This window comes from Gadus chalcogrammus, chromosome 8, assembly GCF_026213295.1.
Source record: "Gadus chalcogrammus isolate NIFS_2021 chromosome 8, NIFS_Gcha_1.0, whole genome shotgun sequence".
In the NCBI taxonomy this organism is placed as follows: Eukaryota; Metazoa; Chordata; class Actinopteri; order Gadiformes; family Gadidae; genus Gadus; species Gadus chalcogrammus.
The window spans coordinates 3,310,207-3,334,234 of NC_079419.1; the positions used below are offsets into that span (position 1 = coordinate 3,310,207).

At 43.5% G+C, this 24,028-nt stretch overlaps 1 protein-coding gene across 1 annotated transcript; it reads right to left on the minus strand.

Moving 5' to 3' along the window:
• Window positions 1–2,924: 2,924 nt before the first annotated feature.
• LOC130387075 (uncharacterized) lies at window positions 2,925–23,984 on the minus strand. The gene is given in 5 exon segments (XM_056596024.1): window positions 2,925–9,194; window positions 9,197–11,832; window positions 13,210–13,309; window positions 23,660–23,730; window positions 23,963–23,984. Coding segments are annotated over 3 exon segments (3,570 nt in total). The 5' UTR covers window positions 23,660–23,730; window positions 23,963–23,984; the 3' UTR covers window positions 2,925–8,360.
• Window positions 23,985–24,028: the final 44 nt, after the last annotated feature.

Sequence of the window (24,028 nt, forward strand, 5' to 3'; positions counted from 1 at the left end):
CTAATACTGAAAATATCGAACAATCACGATAATTAGGGTACAGCTGACATCACTGGTATGAGCGAATAAAGAGCCATGCCAGTCCTGTTGACCGTTAGGTGACAGGAAAAAGACTGCAGTACCATGCTTTGGCCCTGGGGGCAGACTGGCTAGACGCTGCTGAATTCATGGGATTGAATGGATGATCTACATGCTATATAATTATATCAGTCTATTAAGCTGGTCATGGGCTGTTCACTGCCGCTTGGATAGTAACAGAATCTATAGGTTATTGTGATTGCATAATGAATGGCCAATACAAATAAGATACGAACGCCCTTTTTAGAGCATTTCCACAAGCACTGAAGCTATCGGGACGAACAGCTGACAGCATCATTCAGTGATAGGCCTACCCCTCAAGCTCTTTAAAACATTCATTTGTAATAAATCAAGAATATGTTGCATCTAAGATACGTATTTCTCACCTTAGTTATCACATGAACTTCACAATCTCGCAAAAAAGTCATCATTGCTCATGTCTAATGAGTAGCCTAGTGTTTTGATTATTATTAGAAATTCACCAAAATCTGACAAATATAACCTTTTTCCTCTTAAATTATTAAATATTTGATTAATATAATGCCATAAAAGGTGTCCCGATGGACTCTCATTCCTCAACTGCCTACGCTCATTGGCACCACCGGTGTTGTTGGCTTCACATATTCAGCCGAGTGGCGTATCTTCTTATTAGTACATCTTTGGTCACAATGAGCGATGTTGTTTATAAGATGCGCCACACGTGAAGCTTAACCCTCACGAACTAAACATGAACCACTCTCCAGACAGAGCTCCACACACCCACCGTCCATGCGACGGCCGACAAGGTCGATTTGGAAATTACCTTGTGATGGCTGTTCACAATAACAGCGGGTGGTGCTCTTTCGAGTTACAACAAGAAAGTTACCTTTGATGTTGTCATCAAAGTAGTTTTGGATCACATAAATCCTCCCAGGGTGTTTCAATTCATTTTTAGTAGATAAGATAGATAGAAAATAGGTAGGCCAACATTGCTTTTCTAAGAACACACTGTCTTTATCTCCATCTTGTGGCCGTACAGTGCAATTGCGATGGTTTGGTCGCATGATATATACTGTCTCGTCTTGTTTCTATTGTCCTTTTTTAAATTGGATTACATTGGATTTATGTTTTTTATTTCGGGACTCTGCCTAAACCTACCTCTAATAAGACCTCTCTATCTTGGCTCTACTCCACTTTATTGGCAACAAATCTTGACCCAGGTAGCCTACTCATTAGACGTTGGACTGTGGCCCTATATGGATACAGGGCTTCCATCTGATAATGCACTAGGTGGTATTCACTCTAAAATGGGACTTTAATTTAGGCGGAAATTGAGGCTTCCATTTAGGCTATGTTGTGTTCCATCCTAATTCAGACACACCCATCCACATTGAATATTTCACTTTCAAAACAATATCACAGTTGGTATCTGTCTTTTGGTGCCTTGTTTATATTTTAAAGCCCTTGAAGTTGTGTAGATACTCTGTTCATGTTGGTTGTGTTAGCTTGATGATTTAATCAGGGATGATTTAAGGGTTCTTCGAACGTCAGAGGTAAGCCGTGGGTTCTTTGGCTGTGGCTCTATCAAGCGACCAGGAACAGTCTCAAAGTGTGAGTCTGAAGTGAAATGCTGTGGTATTGCAGCAAAAAAATTGCACGATAAGCTAAACCACAGCTCCCTTGAAGCGCTTCACTTCTAGACCTTTAAAGAAGGAAAGTGCATGTCAACAAAGTAAAAATACGGTCTACACTTGGATCAGATTTTCCATTCAGGTGCCTGCATGTAGACAACAGTTGTCATTCCTCCTCCGGAGGTAGTGTAAGCTATATTCAAAACCAAATGTATAGTTCTCGTGTATAAACTGTGTGATCCTGCCTGAACCAAAAATGAGGTATAGGCACGACCTCGAAGTTTCATACGTCGGGTTGACACTTGCCTGCACAGGAGAAACTGTGAAAACGTTTCAGCAAAACATAGACTATGGGGCCTATCTTGCATCCTGCGCATTTGACTTAATCACTGTCGCATGTGTTGTTGCTAGTTTTCAACTGGCGCAGAGTGTTCTTTTCCCTCCTGCGCCATGCGTCCGTAAATTAGGGATTGATCTTGCGCCCCAAGGGGCGGTTCGGCGAAAGGAGGAGGCGTGTTCTGGCGCAAACGTTCCCTGGTGCTATCTTGCAGTTTCAGAAACCACTTGCGCCATAAACCAGGAAACACCTGGTTTAAAGTCAGTGGCGCGTTGTTCAGATGCTATTTTAAGGGCGCATGCATAATGTTGCTTGTGCACCTCGCGCATACACTTTTCTCCTCTCATCTACCTAGCAACACATTCTAGGTAAATTATTTGGGTAATAAGTTGTACTTTTAAATCAATGCATCTGCAAACACCGTACAGCAAACACATATTTTCTTGACACAGACATTGTGTACATGCCCATAACTTTTAGGATTGATGAGTATTTGATCGTGAGAAAACATTGTTTTACTTTTTATAGCTGCTAGGCGTAAAGAGTTCACCGTTCAAAGCGGGATGTTTATTGCGGGGGAGGAGCCACGGCGGCAGTCGTGATCGTAATTTCCGGTTAGTGCACCACGGAGTACTCGATTTGGAACAACACTGACATCTGAAAATTAGCGCACTTAGTGAGTGCGGATAGTTTACTTCGTTTAAGTGTACTCATGGAAGTATGGATATTGGAACACGGCACAGGATGGTCTCAAGAGGCCAGCAATAGTCATGCGTGGATCGAGATCCGTAGATATAAAACTGATAGATTTTATATATATATATATAAAGATCTGCAACCACAATGTTCATTATGCAACTACAATTCATAAATAAACATGTATCCAGAACTATGCAACTTTATGAAACATTTAATAATTGTGGTACATCACAACAAAATGTAATTATGCAATCAACAATCCTCTTTCATATCTACAACACATGAAACACATTATGGATGTAATTTGACACTTGTGTAACCAGCAGCGTGGCAAATAGGTTAAAGGTAAGGACAGTTAAGCCTAAGAGGGAAGGACTCTAGAAAGGGCTTTAGTGATATATGATTCATCAATAGGTCATGAAATATCGTATTTGGCTATTACATTTGAAATAAAACAATGCAGAAATTATTTGAACGATGAAAAGAGATGAAAATGATAATAAGTAAAAAATAAAAGGTAAAGCAGCATTGCCAGCTTTCAGCAGATATGTCCCCAATATATTGTCCACATTCAGTGAAATAATTGTAATAGATTTAGAATGAATGGTGGACAAATTGTGGCATGCGCACCATGGGGGCCCATACAGATAACCTTTAATGGGGGCCTAAAATCCTGGCTACGCCCCTGTGCTTAACACTAGTGCTACCTGGGGAGAATTCGGAATGTCAAATCTCCTGACCTTTATGCCACCTTTCCTTAACCTTTGTGGAAAACGTCATCGGGTCAAGGAGAGATGAAAAGGTGCTTCCTTTCGAACATAGGAAAAGACAGTCCTGTTTAAAATGAATTCAACTTTTCCTAACCGACGTCATTGTGCGACGGGGAGTATTGCTGAGCTCTAGCGTCTCTAGCATGAAACTACAATTTTCCGAAGATGGACTACAACATGCGCTCATTCGATCCATGTGTTCTTGTATTGATTTAAATCAGCTTGTCGCCAACAGTGAGAATCACTTAGGTCGGACTTGGCTAACGGGAATATTGTAGTCCACTCAAATTCCAATTGATGTGTGAAAGCCATCATGACAAACTGTGCCCCACTGGCCCTGGAGGAAGACCTCCACCCTGCCTGAACAGGCGTTGTTGGAGAGACCGTTGACCAGTCTCACTGGAGGGCCAGCTACGACAAAAGGAAAACATATGACTACGGGTTGATTGAAGACAACCTCAAATAACAAAATAAGCATGTTTTCATCACATTCTTTCTGAAGAATGAGATATAATTCATTGGATAGGAAAATAAGCCATAGATTTAGTGTCATGTTATTTTAGCAGAAGACAAAGCAGATATTGTGTAGCCACAAGTTAAATGTATTACCTTCACAGACAGCACCAGCGTCCTCATGGTGATCACAGTTGTGGGACCACAGTCTTCTGTGGCGACACTGTGTGAGCTTAGATTCGTGGCCAGTGCAGTTTATATCAACCAACCCTATAGGCCCTTGTCCAGGTCCTCAACTGGCACCATGTGGTGCAGCCAGCACCCTCCCGCAGGCCAACTGTCTACACACCCCCTGGGCATCTGCCAGGTCCCAGCCATGATCACAAACTGTGGCCCACTGGCCCTGGAGGAAGACCTCCACCCTGCCAGAACAGGGGTTGTTGGAGAGCCCGTCGACCAGTTTCACCAGAGATGCAGCTACGAAATGAGACATTTGACAACAAAATTATTGAAGAATTCATGGAATGAACACAAGCTTGAATAATCCTTGCCTGAACAGGGGTTGTTGGAGAGACCGCACAAGGTTATGGCACCAATCGTCCTCTCCCGCCAGCGCGTCCTAGAGGTTATCCCAGGACCTCACCAGCTCCTGAGAGATCCTATCAACCCCGTCGGGCTCCCACAAGACCTGCACCCCAGGCACAGAGAGGTCAGGGGTCGGGGTTCCAGGCCCCCAAGAGGGGGCAGGTACTGACGGCTTTGGGCCGGGCGTCGGGCGCTTCGCCCAGCAGCACCTCATCTGCTGGGGTAGTTGCACTACAGACCCTTGGGTGGTGGCCACGCTTTCCCAGGGGTACAATCTCCAATTCCGACGCCGGCCCCCTGTTTTCAGGGGGATCAGACTGACTACAGTCAGCGATCCCACAAGGCGACAGGCCCTCAGCCAGGAGGTATCCACCCTCATGGAGAAGAAGGCCATCGAGATTGTAGATCCTCAGACACAGCAAGGTGGGTTTTACTCAGTGTATTTTTTAGTTCCAAAAAAGCGGGTGGGTTTCGCCCTATACTGGGCTTATGAGGGCTGAACAGTTTTCTGAAAGTATTGCCTTTTCAAATGCTAAAGACAGCGGAAGTGCTCCAGGCCGTCGCACGGCAGAGCTGGTTCACATCAATAGATTTAAAGGATGCATATTTTCATGTCCCAATAGCACCACATCACAGGCCATACCTGCGCTTCTCATTCGAATGGCGGGCCTACCAGTACAGGGTCCTCCCGTTTGGGTTATCAATAGCCCCAATGATCTTCACAAGGTGCATTCGGGCAGCGCTCGCACCAATCAGCCCTCCTAGGCCATGTGGAAAGGTTGGGTCTTACAGTCAACTATGGCAAAAGTTTTCTAATTCCCAGCCAACAGGTACTGTTCCTTGGCATAACCCTGGACACCGTCCAAACACTTGCCTTCCCGTCTCAATGGCCTCCACTTAGAGCCGTGGTTGCACGGATCCAGGAAAGTCAGGGTGTGCAGTCAATGCCTCCTGGCATTACAACCCTGGAGACGCAGGGCATTTCTTGCCAAAGGTGTCCCACTGGGTTCGATCCCCTCACGCCGCGAGGTGGTGGTGACCGATGCTTCGCTCCCTGGCTGGGGGGGCAGTGTGGCAGCACAGGGCGTGAGAGGGCTCTGGAGTGCGCAGCACAGGACACGGCACATAAATGTGCTCGAGCTCCATACTATTTATTTAGCGCTACTGCCATATTTATTTAGAATTCCTGCCATATTTGAGGGGCAGACATGTTCTGGTACGATGCGACAACAAGTCAGCTGTCTAGAATGTGAACCACCAAGGGGGCACAAGGTCGGCTCAGCCATTACAGGTTGCACAGCAACTTCTTGCATGGGCTCTCCCTTACTTTTCCAGCCTCAGGGCTATGTACCTTCCAGGGCCACAGAACACGGTGGCAGACTTTCTTTCACGCCAGAAACCTCCGTCAGGGGAGCGGCGACTCCACCCAGAGGTAGTAGAGGCAATATGGAGCAAATATGGCGCAGCAGAGGTGGACCTGTTTGCTCCACCACAACACATTGCCCTCTTTGGTTCTCTCTGTCAGAGACTAGTCCGATGGCACAGGATGCCTTGGCCCATCCTTGGCCACGTCAGCTCCTTTATGCCTTCCCGCCATTTCCACTGATAGGGTTAACTCTACACAGAGCTCAGAAGGGGAACCCCAGACTCCTGCTGGTTGCCCCAAACTGGCCAGAGAGACCTTGGCTTCCAGTAATGTACAGGCTGCTGGATGGAGATCCATGATGCCTGCCGAAGAGGCAGGACCTGCTCTAGCCATTCAACATGCATTTCTGAGAATCAGGCCTCTCTTTAATAATGACAAAAAGTAACGAGAAATACACATTCACTTTTTGCTATCTTATAAGCGGCGTGGTGCCGGCTCCTTTTGACCTTTCTGAGTGGGGCGGAGGAAGCTGCCAGCCTCCGGTCCTGTGGCGAAGCTGATGCGGATGCTTCCAGTCAAATGGACCACCTTAGGCAAAAGATGCAAAAGGATGATTTGGAGATCCAAATTTTGGAACATAAGTTAAAGGTGGGAGAGGTGCAAACTGGGATACTGTGCCCTGCTCTAAAAACATACCCAATATGAATGACTTTTTTTTTTTGTGCTTTCAGGAAATATAGAAATCCTCATAAAAAGTAGATTGTCTTTATTAGAACACGGGCTGTGGTGGGACAGGTTATTTTGTAGAACAGTTTACTCAAAGGGTTTTACTTCAGTGAACAATGCAGACGATTATGCTGAGCATGTGCATGTAGAGAAGAACAGCATCTGGTTAAAAGCAGTACCAGGGTCTTTTCTGCCTTGCGTTCTTAAAGTGAGTTTCTTGACTTGCAGCAGTTATAGGTCCGTGGTTAGTCAGCTACTCTGATCATGGGAAAGCCACAACGTTAAAGTGACTGTAGTAGCATACAAAGCTGGTGGGATGCACGGGTAGCCTACAGAGCGGGTGGGATGCACGGGGCGGATCATTCTACACATGCGTTAATTGCGTTAAAAAAACAAAACTTAAACTTAAAGCATGCCCCCGTTGCGTTTGACAGTTAACATGGGGGCTGCGAAGGTGGTCTAAATAAATGATAGCTTGCGCTGAAAAACAATAGGGCTCGTGAAGAAAATTATCAGGAAAAGAAAGTATATCCAACCGGGGTCTAAATAATTGTCCCACACAGAGATTCCTTCTGAGGATCGCAGCCTCTACGTCCACAGGCTCTCGTAGAAAAGGACATGCCATTTCTAACACTTCCTTCTGTCGGAGAGCTGCCTTCAGCCTTAAAGACAACAAATTCAGTAGGTCTAACCACCTCCCAAGCAGCAACTAACTCTCGGTTGCGCTGAACCTGCTACCTGAAACGGAAAACCCAGAGTTTCCACTAATTCAGAGCGAAAAAAAATTCTGGGGTTGCCTCAAAACCAGTACCTGAAACAGGGCTCAGGAGTTCAACTCTTTACCGATCCAGTTTATGAGACTTAACTTTCAAAAATTCACAACACAACCAACTTGAATTAATATAAAAAAACTGAAAATAGGTTTGAGTAAATACAGACGTTTTTCAATCTTTAATATCTTTTAATATTTTTTTTCTTTGTAAAAATACTTTTGTAAATATTATTTTTACAGACTCTGTTATTATTTCCTCTAACATATTCATAATCACATTTACACCCAACAAATATTGATCGCAATTTCATTTCTCTGTTTTCATCAACAGCATCTGTGTTATTATATCAAAGAACAAGCATAAAATGAGTTAATGTAGCAGAAGAAGGATGTCAATTGCTGTGATACCTACTGTGGAAATTAGGGAAGTGTGGATCGAAACCAATACTTCTTATACTAATGATGGTGCAGTTTTGAGAATCCACCCTCCTGTAATTTATTACATTTTATTTGTATACTTTTTCTGAAATTGTTAAAAAGAATACAGAGGGAAATGGTTGCCTCTGTCAAAAATCAGTACAAAGTTGTGACAAAACGTATACCTCGAACCTGAACATAACGAGTTACAGCGGAAGAAAGGAGGTGAAGAGAACAAAGGCCATTTCCTGAGAAGGATACTACTATAAACTATAAAAACAGAAGACCTGTGCTTTGTAATTGCTGTTGTATTAAAAAAAATCCCACATCTCTATTTGAAACGAATGCCATCTCTTTCAAATGAAATGTTTGTCTGATCCAAGAAAAACTGTGTTGCCCATCTTAGTGGAAATCTTTTTTTTTTTTTTTTTTAAAGCTATGCCCTATGCCAGTTCGGGCAGCTGGTAAGGTTGCCCACTGCGCGCCTACCTAGGGAGGGGTTCCAGGCACGTCCAGTCGGGAGGAGACCTTGAGGAGGACCCAAGACTCAAAACAGATTCTTAAACCAACCATCAATCCGAATTCCCTTTCCTTCTTTCCTTTTCTGTCTGTCCTTAATGTATTGATCCTGTGTGCTGGTTAGCGGCTCTCCTTTTGAAGCCTTGGCCATGATTTGGGCATTTTCTTTAATTTTTTCTAGAGACTCAATCCGTGCCGGGTAACCCTCTTTGGCCTCTGACTTCTCTCCCTGAATGAGCAGGTCGATGTACTCTGGCGTGCTCAGCGGGTCAGGCCGCAGAGCTATCTCCTTCAGCCGAGCAATAGAGCGAGACGACTTTTTTATCATGGACAGGATCACATCCTGCAGTATGGCAACATCCTCTTCCAGGTGTTCAATCAGTTCCTCGACTGAGATCTTTGCCTCAGTGGCTTTTACATACTTCTCTTTCACTTCTTTTATCATCACCATCTTCTTCTCTTTGACATAGTCCCACCTGTATTTCTGGTTGAAATGTACATCCCAGGGACATTTTCCAGGGCAAACCCTGCATTTCCCATCCTTCATGGCAGCACAGCCACTCTTTTTTTCATCTTCTGCTATGGCACAGGGGTAATGACAGGTCACTGAACACTTCTGACAGTTATTGATGAACTCTCCCTCTTTGGTAAGCTCTATTTGGACAGGCTTGAGGATTTCAACTTCAAATTCAAAGTTTTCATTGCAACTGATGTCGGCGTTGTGCTTTTCGATCTGTTGTTGGGTTGATCGGATCTCTTCCAGTTTCGCCAGCCCCGCCCGTACCTGGGCCTGGATTCCTTCCACAGCCACCTCCAACTGCTTTCGCTCGTTGAGAACCTCTTTGGTTAACTGCAGGCTCTCTTGGTGGTCATTTGTCCCAAGGCAGCAAAGAATTTTTCCATGCTGCTTGCCCCCATTTCCCAAAACATTGCATCAAAGTTTTTATCCTCCTTCTTTTTTGGGGGGGGATTATTTGATGATTTGGAGCCTTGATCAGCTATGTCACTGAAAGAATTATTTTCAGCAAAAAGTGCAGAGTTGTTGAATTTGTGGTGCACTGGAAGTCCTATGTCTGTTTTAGGACATGGAATATTAGCAGCATTGATCGCCGCGAGAACAGGAGGCGGCTGACCGTCTGAAAATGTGACAAGAATGCAAATGTTCTCTGACACGTCTTTACCAAAGATGGACAGCACCGAATCGATCACGTACTTCTGTGTATGCATTAGTCTTGCTTGAGAGGCCTGGGTGACCAAACAAATTGCATCTATCTCAAGGACTCCATTTTCCGAGGTGAAGAGTGTCCTAATCTGCTGTGTGATCGCTCCGTCTCTCACTATACCCTTTGTGTCGCCGAAACCCGGAGTGTCAACAAGGGTTAGAGAATAAGGAACTTGGAAGCCATCTTGGTGGTTGATTTTGTAGCTGGTTACTTCGGAAGTCTGACTTTCAGCTTGTGACTTCGATTGGTCCTCATCGATTAGTTTGAAGCGGAAAGAGTCTTCCCAATCTATGCCCAGGATGTAGTTGATCATTCCATTGATCAGAGTTGACTTCCCAGAACCTTTTGCCCCCAGGAACATGAGAGTGCGATTTGGCCTCACGCTGTCCTCGCCAAATGTGTAGCTCTTGCATCCATCTATCCTAATATGGTTTTGCTTCAGGGGTAACTTGAACACTGAAGGAGAACCAGGTTTTAATTCTTTACTCAATTTTTTGATTGATATAGCTAGTCTATCAGATGGCTTTTCCCAGCTGACTGATGACTCTGTAGGATTAGATTCCGCATGCATTATTTTATTTTTTTTTAAGGTTTTAAAAGCGCTACCTTCACAAGCCGAACCGAAGCCGACTGCACACTTGGCTCTACACCTGATCTGATAATCTTCATTAATCTTTAAGCTGGACACTGTGACATCTCCAGTCGCCCCCTCCATTTGTTGATGCCAAACATCATCTCCATGGACACAGAACTCAACAGTGTAGCTGGTGTCAGTTGTCAACCCAGATCGAGGTGGGGAAATATTCAGTGTTACACTGTTATGGGTGATGTCACGTATGATCATCCCTGGCTTTGAAGGTGGTTCAAAGTTGTCGGTGACTAAGGAGCCATCCTTGTAGAGGTGGAGAGTTGCACCTTTCTTTACATTGTCTCTCTTCTCAGCTGTTAGAAACCTGATGCTTTTGTTCTCTTTGTTTGCTTCGGCAAAATCTTTAAAGACTTTTACTTTCTCTTGCACCTTGTTCATTACGTCATCTAAGGAGAACCATGGTTCCTTTTCCACATCATAAGCACATGACACGTTGTCTGTTTGGGTTTCATCCAAGTGCTTTGACAGAGCTGAAAGGTAAGGCTCTGGGGCTTCCAGGGAGGTAAAGACAAAGCACACAGCATGTGTGATATCTGCACTGTAGATCTCCTGTTGCAGAGTTGTGCGACTTGTGACGATCACAATTTCGGACATCTTGTCAATCAGAGAGTTGATGATTATCATTTCTGTTCCTTTCCAATCCATCCACTCATTCAGTTGATCAATTTGGAAAGGAGAAGAATGTACTTCTTTCAGGATATTTGCAAGAACACCTTCCTCCTCTCCTCCTCCTCGGATCAATGGGAGTATCCTTTTCATATTATTCTGGAGCTTTAGTTTATGCTGCAAAACCAGTTCTTTGAAAGTTCTCACATTTTTCTTAGGTTGGGCTGTCTTGCATCTTTCTGCATCGTTGCATCTCCTTACCAGCTCGCTGAGGTCCTCCAGGATATTCTGAGCATCCCTGATTAAACCATCACTTATCTGTCGAACCAGTTGAGCAGCAGCAGAATCTAGAGTCTTCAGTGGCATTAACCAGACCTTCTGAGGCACTGCGTTCTCTCCGTTGGTTCCCAACAACTTAGGTAGGCTTTGATAGACTTCTATTGCCTCCTGAAAAGTCGCAGGTGTTTTCTCAAGGTTAAAGTCCCCATGGAACTTGCAGGAGAACTTGTCCACATTTTCAATGTCCTTGTCTGCCATGTTCAGAGAACCATGACCGTCTATCTTCAAGTTGGCTGTCTTCTTGATCAGCACCTTTAGATTGCCCTCGATGTTTTGCCTATTTTCCTTTTGTGACACCTCACGGTCAAACACAAAGAAGGCTTGTGCCCCATAAAGGATTCCTGTCACTACGTGTGTTGCTTGATCCAACTCAAACACATATGGATGTTGCACATTATCTCTGCCAATGTGATTCATTGACAGCTCTTTGAACTTCGTGGTGGTTTTGTATTTTAGTGTCACTCGAGCCTGATTGCTGGAAATCTTAGAATCTGAGAGATATTTAGCAGAGCCTCCTATCTCAACCAGTCCACACAGAAAACTGGCTTGCAGTGAAGCTTCAACATTCAACGCAGAATATTTGTCTTCGATGGAGTCAGATGCAACTATCTCAAAGTCACTGTTTGGTTGGGGTATTTCATTTGCTTCTTTCTCTAAGGCCTCCCGGTTCCAAAGTGTCAGAGCTTCAGAAGAAGACAAAGAGAAAACAAATCAGAATCCTTGCTCAGAGGAATACATCTAAAACGTATACATTTTCTATATATATATCAGCGTATGGTTTCCTCCTGAAAATAAATGCTTTTCCTATGAAAGCTGAATGGCCAACCTTGATAAATGTTAAATGTCAATGTGTGTTATATTTGGAGGAATAAAGGTTGAATAAAAACGAATGTAGGTGGAATGGTCATGCTGTGGGATGATATAGGGTGGTCTATATTCTGTACACATCACTGCTTTAACTCACAATAACACTTTACTCTGTAGTCTGACTGACCAAATACCATGTATTTAATATGGAAGAGAGTTGATATTTGATCTGGTTATTATAATAAATGCTAAACCATGGACTATGATTAGACTAATTCATTTAAATTATATTATATTATAAATATATGGCATTTGGTAAACATTTTATGCAAAGTGTCTTGAAATACTAGGAGTGCATACATTTCTTAGGATGAGAATAATGTTAAAGTTGTCTGTGACCCTTTTATTGTTTAAAATTTATTCGAACAATCATAATGATATCCTAGGGTCTCTAATAAATTGCTACTAACCTGTAAGGACAAAGCATTTAATAATAAATATGATATAGCATAATATACAGTCTATTATCTAGCCATAACTTTAACCATTACAATAATATACTTGCTTGTAAAGAATCAACGAGGCTCATGGGTAGTGTAGTGTGGTGGAAAATGGAGTAATAGATAAATGTGAGCTCTGGCTATCTTAAGTGGACCTAACTAAACGGAAATGAGGTCCCTATTATCTTGGTCAGCATCCGGTGCATTGCCACTGTCTTTGTCACAGTATGTTATCTCAGTCAGCCTGAATGTAGGGGCTTCCATGTTAAATACATGCTGACAACTCAACTGTGACGTTTAAAGGCCCTGACACACCATTCTGACTGCCGAGTGCCGGAAAAAAAAGCAGTCGGACCGATTTGGTCTTGGCCGAATCAACATGTGCAATCGGCTGAAAAGATTACAGACGGCTTCAAAAGTTCACCGAAGGCTTTGACGATCGCACAGCACACACCGAACAGACTCAGGTCACCGAGCTAGCCAGACTGTCCGACGATCCATAATCTGGTGGGTGTGTCAGAGCCGTAAAGGCCCCAGTACCGGCTAATCACACTCCTGGTGGCATGTCATGTGACCTTTAAGAACAACAATAGTTGAGCGCCACTTGCAGCACTCACCTAATAATGACATCCATAATGATATTTGGCCAGATCATTTGATTTCAGCCAAAACTCAAATCAGTTAAAAGTTAAAACAAAGACAATAAGAGATCTTGTGTCTTGTCCGTTAGACTCGGGACTTGTATTTATTTACCGGGGATCAGTGAGTCGTTGCGACAGTCGTAGAGCATCCCCAGACTGAAGGGCCGGCCAAGTGCTGCCAGCACTACGGTCTTACCACTGTCCACGGCCATCTGACACACACACACACACACACACACACACACACACACACACACACACACACACACACACACACACACACACACACACACACACACACACACACACACACACACACAATTTTTAATTGATTCTGTATTGAAGGACCATTTTTTGCCTGAAATGATGTGCAACCTTTAGTTGTGTACATATATGCCCCTATGGCATGGCATGTCATCACTGTGGGATTTATGTATGCTTTTTTTTATTATTATTGCATTATAGGGTTATATTCTATTGGCTTCTATAATAAGTGAATTTCCCATGATTGGCCACGCACTCTGGCTGGGGTGAACTGTTTTGTACTGTTTTGTGTCTATGTTGATTTATGTACTGTGTTATCTTGTAGCGTCATTTAGTTTTAGATTGGATGCCATAAAAATCATTATATTCCTCCCAATATAATTACAGAGAGGCATATTGCCTTTCTGTAACATGAATATCATGTTGAGACATAAGGATAGGGCCTACCCAGTACCAACCCATATGACACCATTGTACTACATAACTACATCTGCCATGCTTATAATTATAGTTTGCACATTTAAAACCAAGCTCAATGAGCGTCCGAGAATCTGTGATGTAATCAAGCCCAATTCTTGTTTCAAAACGTATAGCGCAATTACATCCTTATCTGACTTTTCTACGATTTGTGTTTTTATGTTAGAAAATTTACTTTGTTTGAAGCTTTCCCCAATTTAGTGTGGGATCCATATAGCGTGCCTTCTAGAAGCACAGCTTCCCTCATTGTGGACGCAAACAAACCGCAATGCCTTGCATGATAAGGTTAGCCTCAAATCATAGCCTCGTTCTCAAAAATGAGCTAATATTGGACATGGTCGTGTTCAGTAGAAGTAGACAAATATGTTTATGCACAACATGTGAGACTGTGAAGAAAGGGGGGGGGCTACGTTTTTAAAACAAACAGGAATAATCATACATAACATCAGCCAAACAATGCTTAGCCACCGAAAACGCTGGGGTTGATAAGTTACCGGACTACTGGCGGAAAATAAATATTGTCAAATAAACATCAAATAAACTTCAAGACGACTGGCTGGTACATGGCACCGAAAAAGAGGCCGCTTATTAAAGACGTCATGCTCGGACTTGACCCGTTCCGGTTTTACTGCAAAAAAACAAAACATAGCTCTGGATAATAGTAAAGCCGTAATAGCTTAGACGCCTGCTAGCTCTCCTGGGACTTTAGCAGATGCTAGCTCTGCAAATTCTACATCTAGTGACGATGCCACAGCCGCTGCTGAATGTGGGACTGATGATGACGACATGGAAACAGAAAAGGAGGATGAAGAGGCTGGGACCGGGACTGATACAACGGAGGGACTTCCGGGGAACTGGGGACTCAATCACTGGAAGGAGGAAGGAAAAAAAGAACTGTCTGTTCACAGGCAAGGGTGGCCTTGGATACACTGCATGTTAGGCAGCAAATACTCTCTTGCTTACAGAGAAAAAGACAGGCTTACATTTGTCGGATGCCTGGATCAATGGGACAGTGAGTAGCCCTGTTCAAAAACGGTTGCCTAAATCTTTTTACATCCACCGTGACAGCGTTGCTCACAACCGAGCTATGGAAATAGAAGACCTTAAGAAAAAGGAATTCCTTCCAACAAAAGTTGTGGAATTAAATTCATCTGCGTTAAAGGCTGTGATGCAGGGTTTATTTTCCAACGAACTTGTGCAATTTGCTTGTTGGAAATAAAGATTAAAACTGTTATCCATTGTATTTAATGTTGTTAGGTATCAAAAAACGGAATGTAATCCGAAAAAAGTAGCTACTATTTTAGCGGTTTGCTATTGATTCTCATTTCCCCCAGAATGCATTGCATGACGTCACGTTGGGGAGACACGGACCAAAGCCGCATCGAGCCCCTTGAGAGTAGAGGCTAGTAAAAGAGTGTTCAGTAGATTATACAGATACATAGATAAATACATAGATATTATCTATAGTTAGTGTATGCTACGCGTGAACCTCCTAAGATGGCCCAGATTGATTGGTTCGCTATCGCAGGATATTGGGCAATATCCCATGATTGACCTCTCAAACTCGATATTATTTTCATCGCAAAATGTCCGCTGATAAAATTAAATGAAACGCTGATAAAACCAATAAATACCGGTAAAAAGAGTTATCTTGTATATTTTTGGACTGTTTCACGTGTAGTATAGCCTACTATAACATTTAATTAACAATTATTCACCTCAGCGCCGGGAGCAGTGGGGAAGTAGGCTAGTGCCTACGATGCCCTTCGCCTTCGCGTATAATTGTAGGGTAATAGGGGGTGCCGAGATCGAGATAGCCGCGTCAGAGTCTTTATTAAGACCAAACAAGGAATGAAGTTAGGTGATTAGGCTCACCCAGACAGTATAGCCTACAAGACCACACAGAACAACGGAGGCAACCAGTCTGACTGGACAAACACGTAATGACATCAAGTAGAACAAGACCGCAAGCATTGATAGATAGTTAGACAGATAGAAGATCATTAAATTTTATTGATTTGCCTTGCGGAGCCAGCCAGTCCTGTGCACATATGCAAATTAGCCATGTGTGGTCTAACTGAAGAAAGACGATTGTTTTGCATAAGATGAGTGTTGCGATACTGGTGCGTATGTCCCCTTCCAGCTTCGGCATACCTGCATGGTTAGATGAAGGCCGTCGGGTTAGTTGTGGGTCTTAGGTGAAGCATTCCAGCCTTTGAGTTGGATAGTAGGATGATTGTGTACGTGGCGTGTGAGAGTGATAGAGAGAGCACAGCCGCCATGGTTATGTTTAGCTTGTTGTGGGCTGTATGTCAGCATACCACCAGGTTGCATGATTGTGCTATGTGATGTGTTCAATGACATTTGTCTGATAGTATGTTGCGGTAGATTGATGATTATCGTAATTTTATAATTAATATCACTCCAAGGTCATACTTGAGGGCACTAATTTGCAAGTGCCACTGATTGCGTGTCCGTTTCGCTATACCTGCCATTTAGTCAGTTGATTGCTCTTCTACGCTCGCCAGATTGGTGCCAATTATTGTCGTGTTTGCATTGTAATGCACAACTTTGTCTCTCCTTGTAATAAATCAACGGGCATGTCCAAACAACTTTAGCTAATGCAGCCTCCTATGTCAGTGTTTGCTTTAAAATATATAGCATATTGGATTATAAAAAAGTGTTATGTGTGCGTGTATGTGTTGTCATGCAGGCTAAATACTGATTGTCTTGGCTTGCATCCATGAAATATTGTAATTTTATAGGCCTACTGCAAATTGTATGTCATGTTACACCGAATTCTGCGACCCCACCGAAAAGTGGTATGGGCAACAATCGGGGGAGATGGGGACCCCCGAATATTGACGGGTATTTCGCACACTGGGTAAAATAAGCTTAGAAATAAACACTAGGCAAAGATGTTGGTACTGGAGCTAGTAGGCTACCATCAAAACGTGGGATAACGAATCGGAAATCTTTTTACAATGTTGGGTGGTAAGAATGAATTAGGGATCATCTGGGGGGATTTCACAGGTGGGCCTGGAAAGTTAGCCCATAGTTAGCATTATGCCTTCTATTCTAGATCTTCTTGCTAAGTTTACTGGTACTTATCTGAACGACATAATCGCTGTCACTAGATATAAAGATAACGTTGAATTTCACTCGGTGCTATTCACTGACAGTAAAAATAAATAAAGTGTTGTTGTATGCACTGCTGTTCATTGACTAGCTCCAGCGCTCGTTGTTGCGTTGCTAAATGATAGCAACTGTCCACCATTCTCCTCTTACCAGCATTTAATTGGCTTGATTGCCAGTCAGTTCTCGGCAATACCTCATTCGCCCACTCAGTCTGACAGGTGTTCGAAATTATGTGGGATGGGCTGTAGCCACAAATAATATTTCAACATAAAATAAAAAGTTTAGTTTGTATTAGGGCTGGGGCGTTAAAACAATAACGGATGTTATCGCGATTCACACGTAATCAATATCAATAGAAAATGTGTTTGATAGAACCTTTCGATATTATTATTTATTCCCTCTTGTAAGAAACCGTAGCAAAAAGTCTACTTCTAGCTCCGCTTTGAAGCAGAGGTTGCGAAGCAAGGTTGGTTGCACAAACAAAGGCACTCGTCCTCTGGTACCTAGCAACGTCTGGAGTGACACGCTAATAGCCAATCAGTAACAGTATCAAGTTTGGTTGCGCCATCTCGTTGTCTGGTGTTCACAGAGACAGCGTGCTGTGGGATGTGAAAGATGAGTACCCGCAACGAGCGAGGAAATTGTCGATAAAAATGGAAATGTCAGCTCGCCAGTAGGCAGTTCTTTGGAGTTTTACAAGTCAGACCATAGTCAGGACTAATGTTGCCTGTAAATTACGCATGACAGTAGTCCCCACCAAGACTGGGAATACAACAAACTTATTTATCACCTTAGCCGCTCTCACCCTTTGGAGCACAGCCGTATCAAAAAGCGGCCAACAACATCTGCAAATTGCAACGCCGCAAAAGCAGCAGCAGACCACCATGGAGAGTTACTCGACATCAGTGCCTTATTACAAAACATCCAAACGCTACAAAGACATAACCCGGGCAGTGGCATATCACATAGCTACCGATATGCTTCCGCTCAGTACAGTCGAGAAGCCCAGGTTATAAAAATCTCCTTCACGTACTTGACCCACGCCATGTGATTCCAGGGCGAAAATACTTTTGCCATTCCCAAACTTTATCTGATGTGGAAAAAATCTGTGCAACAAGAAATCCTGTCAGCCAGGTACTTTGCCACAACTTCTGACCTGTGGTCAAGCCGTACTTCAGAGCCATACATTAGCTTGACCATTATTTCAAAGACCACGAATGGAATCTGCAAACCCGATGCCTAGAAACAGCATGCACACACGCACGCACAGCACACACACACAGCCACTGATCATTCAGTTTGGCGGAATTACAAAAAAAATCTAATTTCCGTATTAACTCGATGAACAAAAAAACTGAATATTTGGAAATTGAACTCAATATTCCAATTTCATCTTGTGTTTATCTTGCTTATTTGCAAAAAGTTAAACCGAAGTTCACTTTTGTCCGACGTTCCAATACAAATTGAAAGAAGGCAAGTGCCACCTCGAGGCCACGCAAGCCGTTATGGCGATTTGTAATGATATCAACATCAGTTATGAGACCGTCACGCTGAGCATGCGCAGTTGGACTGGCGCGCTGCATGTTCATGTCAGTACCGGTTAAGAGGCGCAAGGCGAGTTAATGTTACCCAAGTCATGTCATGAAGTCCTTGAATATAAAGGCCTTCTTTCAAGCTACTTACGGTGTGTTTATTAAAGAAACCCAACTAAACATTACATGGTTCAGAAGATGGACTTGGAGAGTAAGGATTATTTTTAATTTTTTTTGGAGAAGGGAAAAAGTTGGAAAAGCTTCGGAAATTCTAGCACAGTGAGCCAGCTAAGAGTTCCACTAATAACCCACGGAGAGGGACATCGGTAGCCTATTTACTTTCCTGGAGAGGAAAGAGGACATACCACGCAAACGATGCAAGCATTACAACCGACCACCCAAGCCTTCAGTTTAACAGGTAATGTGTCTGAGAATTGAGGAGATTTAAACATGCTTTGTGTTGTATCTGACGGCGATCGGGGCGGACGAGAAGAGCGATAAGATGAACGCGTCAGTTTTCTTGCTATTGTGGGTGAAGAAGCGCTGGAGGTATAATAATAACTTTCAGTTCCAAAGACGATGGCGAGCAAATTGGAATTGGATAAAATACTTGAGAAGTTTGAGGATTACTACTGCATCCCTAAAAGAAACGTGACATTCGAGAGACACAGGTTTTTCAAGTGTGTGCAGAAAACGGGAGAAACTGTTGTCAATAGGTAACGGACCTGAGGAACCGAAGCAAGACGTGTGAATTTGGAGAGCTGACTGACTCGTTGATAAAGGACGGACGTGTGTTCGGGATTCCAGATAATAGTCTAAAGAGAAAGGCCGTTAAGGGAACAAGATTTGGACCGAGGAAAAGCACTAAGAATGTGGTAAGCAGCAGAAACGGTGAAAACACAAGCAAAAGAGCTGTTTAGTGAAAGCTGCAAGGTGGAAGCTGTAAGAAGAGATTGCAAACAGAGCAGTCAAGAAGAAGAACACGGCACCCGACGTAAATACAACCGTGCGCAGAAAGGCACAGGGAAGGTCATGTGATCAATGTTGCACGCAGCATGCTCCCAGAAGATGTCCCGCATAAGGTAAAGTATGTCACAACTGTAACAAAAATAACCATTATGAACAGCAATGTAAAAACCAACAGAGCAAAGGTCATGCAGTGGATGAGAGTGACTCTAATGAGTTTTATGTGGATGTAGTGACAGAACAGAACACGGATAAAAAGTACTGGATGTTGACACTGAAAGTAAATGACACACACATTGCATTAAAACTAGACACTGGAGCACAGGCAAATGTGATGTCAGAGGCAAGCGTTCAACAACATCAGACCCAGACCTAAAGTGCATGCAACAAAGGTGAAAGTATGTGGATATTCAGGAGCAGCGATACCTGTGAAAGGAAGAGCTTGGTGAAAGTGACACACAAGGACAGAGAACACACCTTTCATTCGTCGTGGTGCACAGAGACGTGCAGGCCATATTAGGTTTAGCTGCTTGTGAGAGACTGAACCTGGTTAAGAGAGTGCTAGTGGTGGAAAGTGAAGGAGAAACAGTCTATGATGAACTGATGGAACAGTACAGTGACCTGTTTCAGGGTCTCGGATGCCTTCCTGGAGAACACACAATCAGAGTGGATAAAAATGGTTCCACCAGTTATTAACCCATGTCGAAAAGTGCCATGTGCTCTTCAAAGCCACTGAAAACCGGTTGGACAGGATGGATACCTCAATGTGATCGAAAAGAGGATGAGCCAACTGTAACTGGGTGAGTTTGCTTGTTATTGAGAAAAGAAAATGGGCCTTGAGTGTGTATGGATCCCAGAAACTTGAACAGAGCAATAAAAAGAGAACACTTCAAACTTCCCACAAGAGAAGAAATAATGTCACAGTTTGCAAATGCAAAGTATTTCAGCAAGCTAGATGCATCATCCGGATTTGGCAGATGAAGCTGGACAACGAAAGTTCAAAACTGTGTACATTCAACAGCCCATTCGGTAGATATAAGTTCTTCTTCGGTTACCATTTGGCATAGCTTCAGCACCTGAGGTGTATCATAAGACGATACACAGATCTATGAACATCGGAAGGAGTGACACATCCTGGATGACATCATAGTATGGGGAAGTACGAAAGCTGAATGAGAGGAGAGGCTAAAACAAGTATCCAAGGCAACAAGAACACAAAGCTGAATAAAGAGAAATGCCAGCTTGGGGTGAAAGAAATAACATGTGTGGGGGACATCCTGAGCAGCGAGGGCATCAGACCAGATCCCAGGAAAGTGTCTGCAATAGAAAACTTGGCAAAGCCAAAATGTAAGAAGCATACAGAGATTTAATGGCATGATAATGACATGGGAAAGATTCATACCCAATCTCTCTGAACACATGGCACCTCTGAGACAGCTGACTGAAAAAGAAGACAGAATGGGAATGGAGTCATGAACATTAGAAGTCATGGAAAGAACTGAAGACACAGCTCACATTAGAACCAGTTCTGAGGTTCTATGATCCAGTGAGGCCCATACAAATCTCATCATATGCGTCACAGAGTGGCTCGGAGCTGTTCTTTTTAAAAAATATGATGACTGGCAACCATTTACATATGCATCACGCTCAATGACAGACGCAGAGACGCGATATGCACAAATTGAGAAAGAACTGCTCAGCATAACATAGGCCTGTGAAAGACTTCACCAGTTTGTTTCAGGACAGGACATAAAGCGTTGAAACCGACCACAAGCCGCTGATCGCGTTGTTTTCAAAAGCCGCTCAATGACTGCCCACTGAGAATACAGAGGATGATGATCCGGCTGGAACGCTACTCGCTGAATGTAATCTATACTCCGGGCAAGCTGATGTACACAGCGGACACATTGTCAAGAGCAGTTGACCCACAGGAGCCGGCGCACACTAAGATGAGTGATGACGTGGATGTTCATGTGAACATGATCACAAAGGTACTGCCAGTAGCAGACGCGAAGATGGAGCTCATAAGAACAGAGACAACACGGGATTGAAACACTAAAAGGCCTGTGTAAATTCATCACTGAGGGGTGGCCCAATGATGAGCAGGGTTGTTCACCGAGAAATCACAGAATACTGGAACTGCAGGGCAGAACTGTTGATGGTAGGAGACGTCATCTATAAAGGAAGCAAGATAGTCATCCCGAGGAGTCTGCGAAGGAAATGCTCAAGAAAATACAGGAAGGGCATCTTGGGATTGAAAAATGTAAGAAAAGAGCACGTGAAGTGATGTACTGGCCTCGAATCAACCAGGATGTGGCAAATGAGGTGGCAAACTGCGCAACATGTTTGAGATATCACACAAGCAATAGAGCTGAGCCACTTAAGCCGCGCACAGTGCCTGACAGACCATATCAAAAGGTAGGCGCTGACCTATTTGTTTCTGCAGGGAAAGACTACATTGTGCTGACAGACTATTATTCCCTGTATCCAGAGGTCTGTAAACTGCACACTACAACGGTAGAGGCTGTTATAACATCTATGAAGGCCATATTCTCGAGACATGGTGTGGCCAAGCGAGTCTTCACAGACAATGGGCCACAATTTTCTAGTGCCAGTTTTGCACGCTTTGCAGAAGAATGGAGCTTTGTACACACAACGTCAAGTCCTCACTACCCGCAAGTCTAATGGTTTGGCCGAAAAGTCAGTCCAGACTGTGAAAGAGGTTGCTGTGTAAAGCAAAAGACAGTGGAGTCTTTTGCCTTACGTTTACCAAAAGCCTGCTTGTGTACCGCACAACACCACTAGAGTGTGGTATTTCACCAGCACAACTCCTAATGGGACTTTGCCTTGCTGAACTGCATTCTGATGATTATGTGAGGCTCAAAGATAAAACAAATACATGGTCACAGAAAGGCACTAAAAGTGAAGCAGTGCTGAGACGGAACCGGCGAGACATTATGGGACCAGCGACAGCAGATCAAAGAGCTGATGCCGCTGCTGAACAACCTGGACACTCAGTTGCTGGAGAAGAACCTCGACAATCTGATAGCTCATCACCTGAGGCACCAGTTCCTGTGCAAGACCCGCCCTTCAGAAGAAGTTTCAGGGCTGTGAAGCCACCACAGAGGCTTATTGAACAGTTTTAGGGGGTCATGAGTATTGTTGTAAAGTTATGAGTTTATACTTTCCCTGGAATATTCTAATGTTCTTACACTGCAGTTGAAAAGGTTTGAATAAGTAACTGTTGCAGTTAATAATTGCAGTTCATAAGAGTTAAAGATAAGTATTGATAAAATTAAGTATGTGTTGTCTATATAAATGTTTTACATCTTATTTTAAGAAAGGAGATGTAATGATATCAACATCATTATTAGTCACGCTGAGCATGCGCAGTTGGACTGGCTGCATGTTGTTCATGTCAGTTCCGGGTTAAGAAGGAGACAAGGTGACACACACACACACACACACACACACACACGCACACGCACACACACAGAGCAAAAACTGTGCGCAGCCACTGATCATTCAGGAAGGGGAGGGGTTTGGCTTCCCTGGCAGACGAGAGAGCATTCAGAAACAGAACCTTTCCGCCTCGTTTCCACATACGTATGTTTTTCGTATCCGTTCTTCCGTAAATTTACGGAAGGAGTCGCTAGTGTTTTACGAACGGACATGAATTTATTTACGGACAAAAGATGAGGGAGCATATGATAATGGCCGTTTTTAGGAGACCGGTACTTTGGAAATGAGGAATCGACATATACAGAGATAAAAACAAAACCAACCAGGCTTGGAAAGAGATTCGGCGAGGAGTTTGGCCTGCCAGGTACTTACATGTTTTGTGAAAAACCTAAAACTTTCATACGGTATCTCCGTAAAACAACGGCGAAGTTAAATTTTTTGAACGTATATTACGGACATACCGGACAGAAATATTTACGTGAGGGGAGGAGTCTCGGAGGAAACACGGACATTACGGAGAATCACATAGGAATGAATGGACTTTCGGTCGGAGACGTTGGATCGCAATAACGAGAATGTACGTATGTGGAAACGAGGCGGCCGCTTTTCTATTTTTCAAGTTAAACTGTTGTTCGACGGTCCAATACAAAGTGAAAGGAAGGCAAGTGCCACACTCGAGGCCACGCGAGCCGTTAGGACCGTAAAAAAAGGAAGTGAACGCACCTGATTGTATCGGTCTGGCCCAGGTCCAGGTTCAGCCTCCAACACAGAGATAAGACCAGCTCCAGTTAGACCTAATGAAAAACTCTGTGTTAAATATCACACTGGTTATAACATAATCCCAATGAAACATGAAGTGAAATCCACAACATTTACGGTCCACATTTCTAATGTTAGTTATGGGGCTGATAACCACTGATTACGTCCATTCGATAACATTCCAAACAGGTGCAAAGGAAAATCAGCAACCACAACAACTATTGTATCAGGTGTCATATAACTGATCAGAGAATGTTTCTGTCCTACCTTGGCTGTCCCGGCTGCGTCTCCTCAGAGCAGGAGGATGTGAGCTCCGGTCTCTCTACCCGCGCC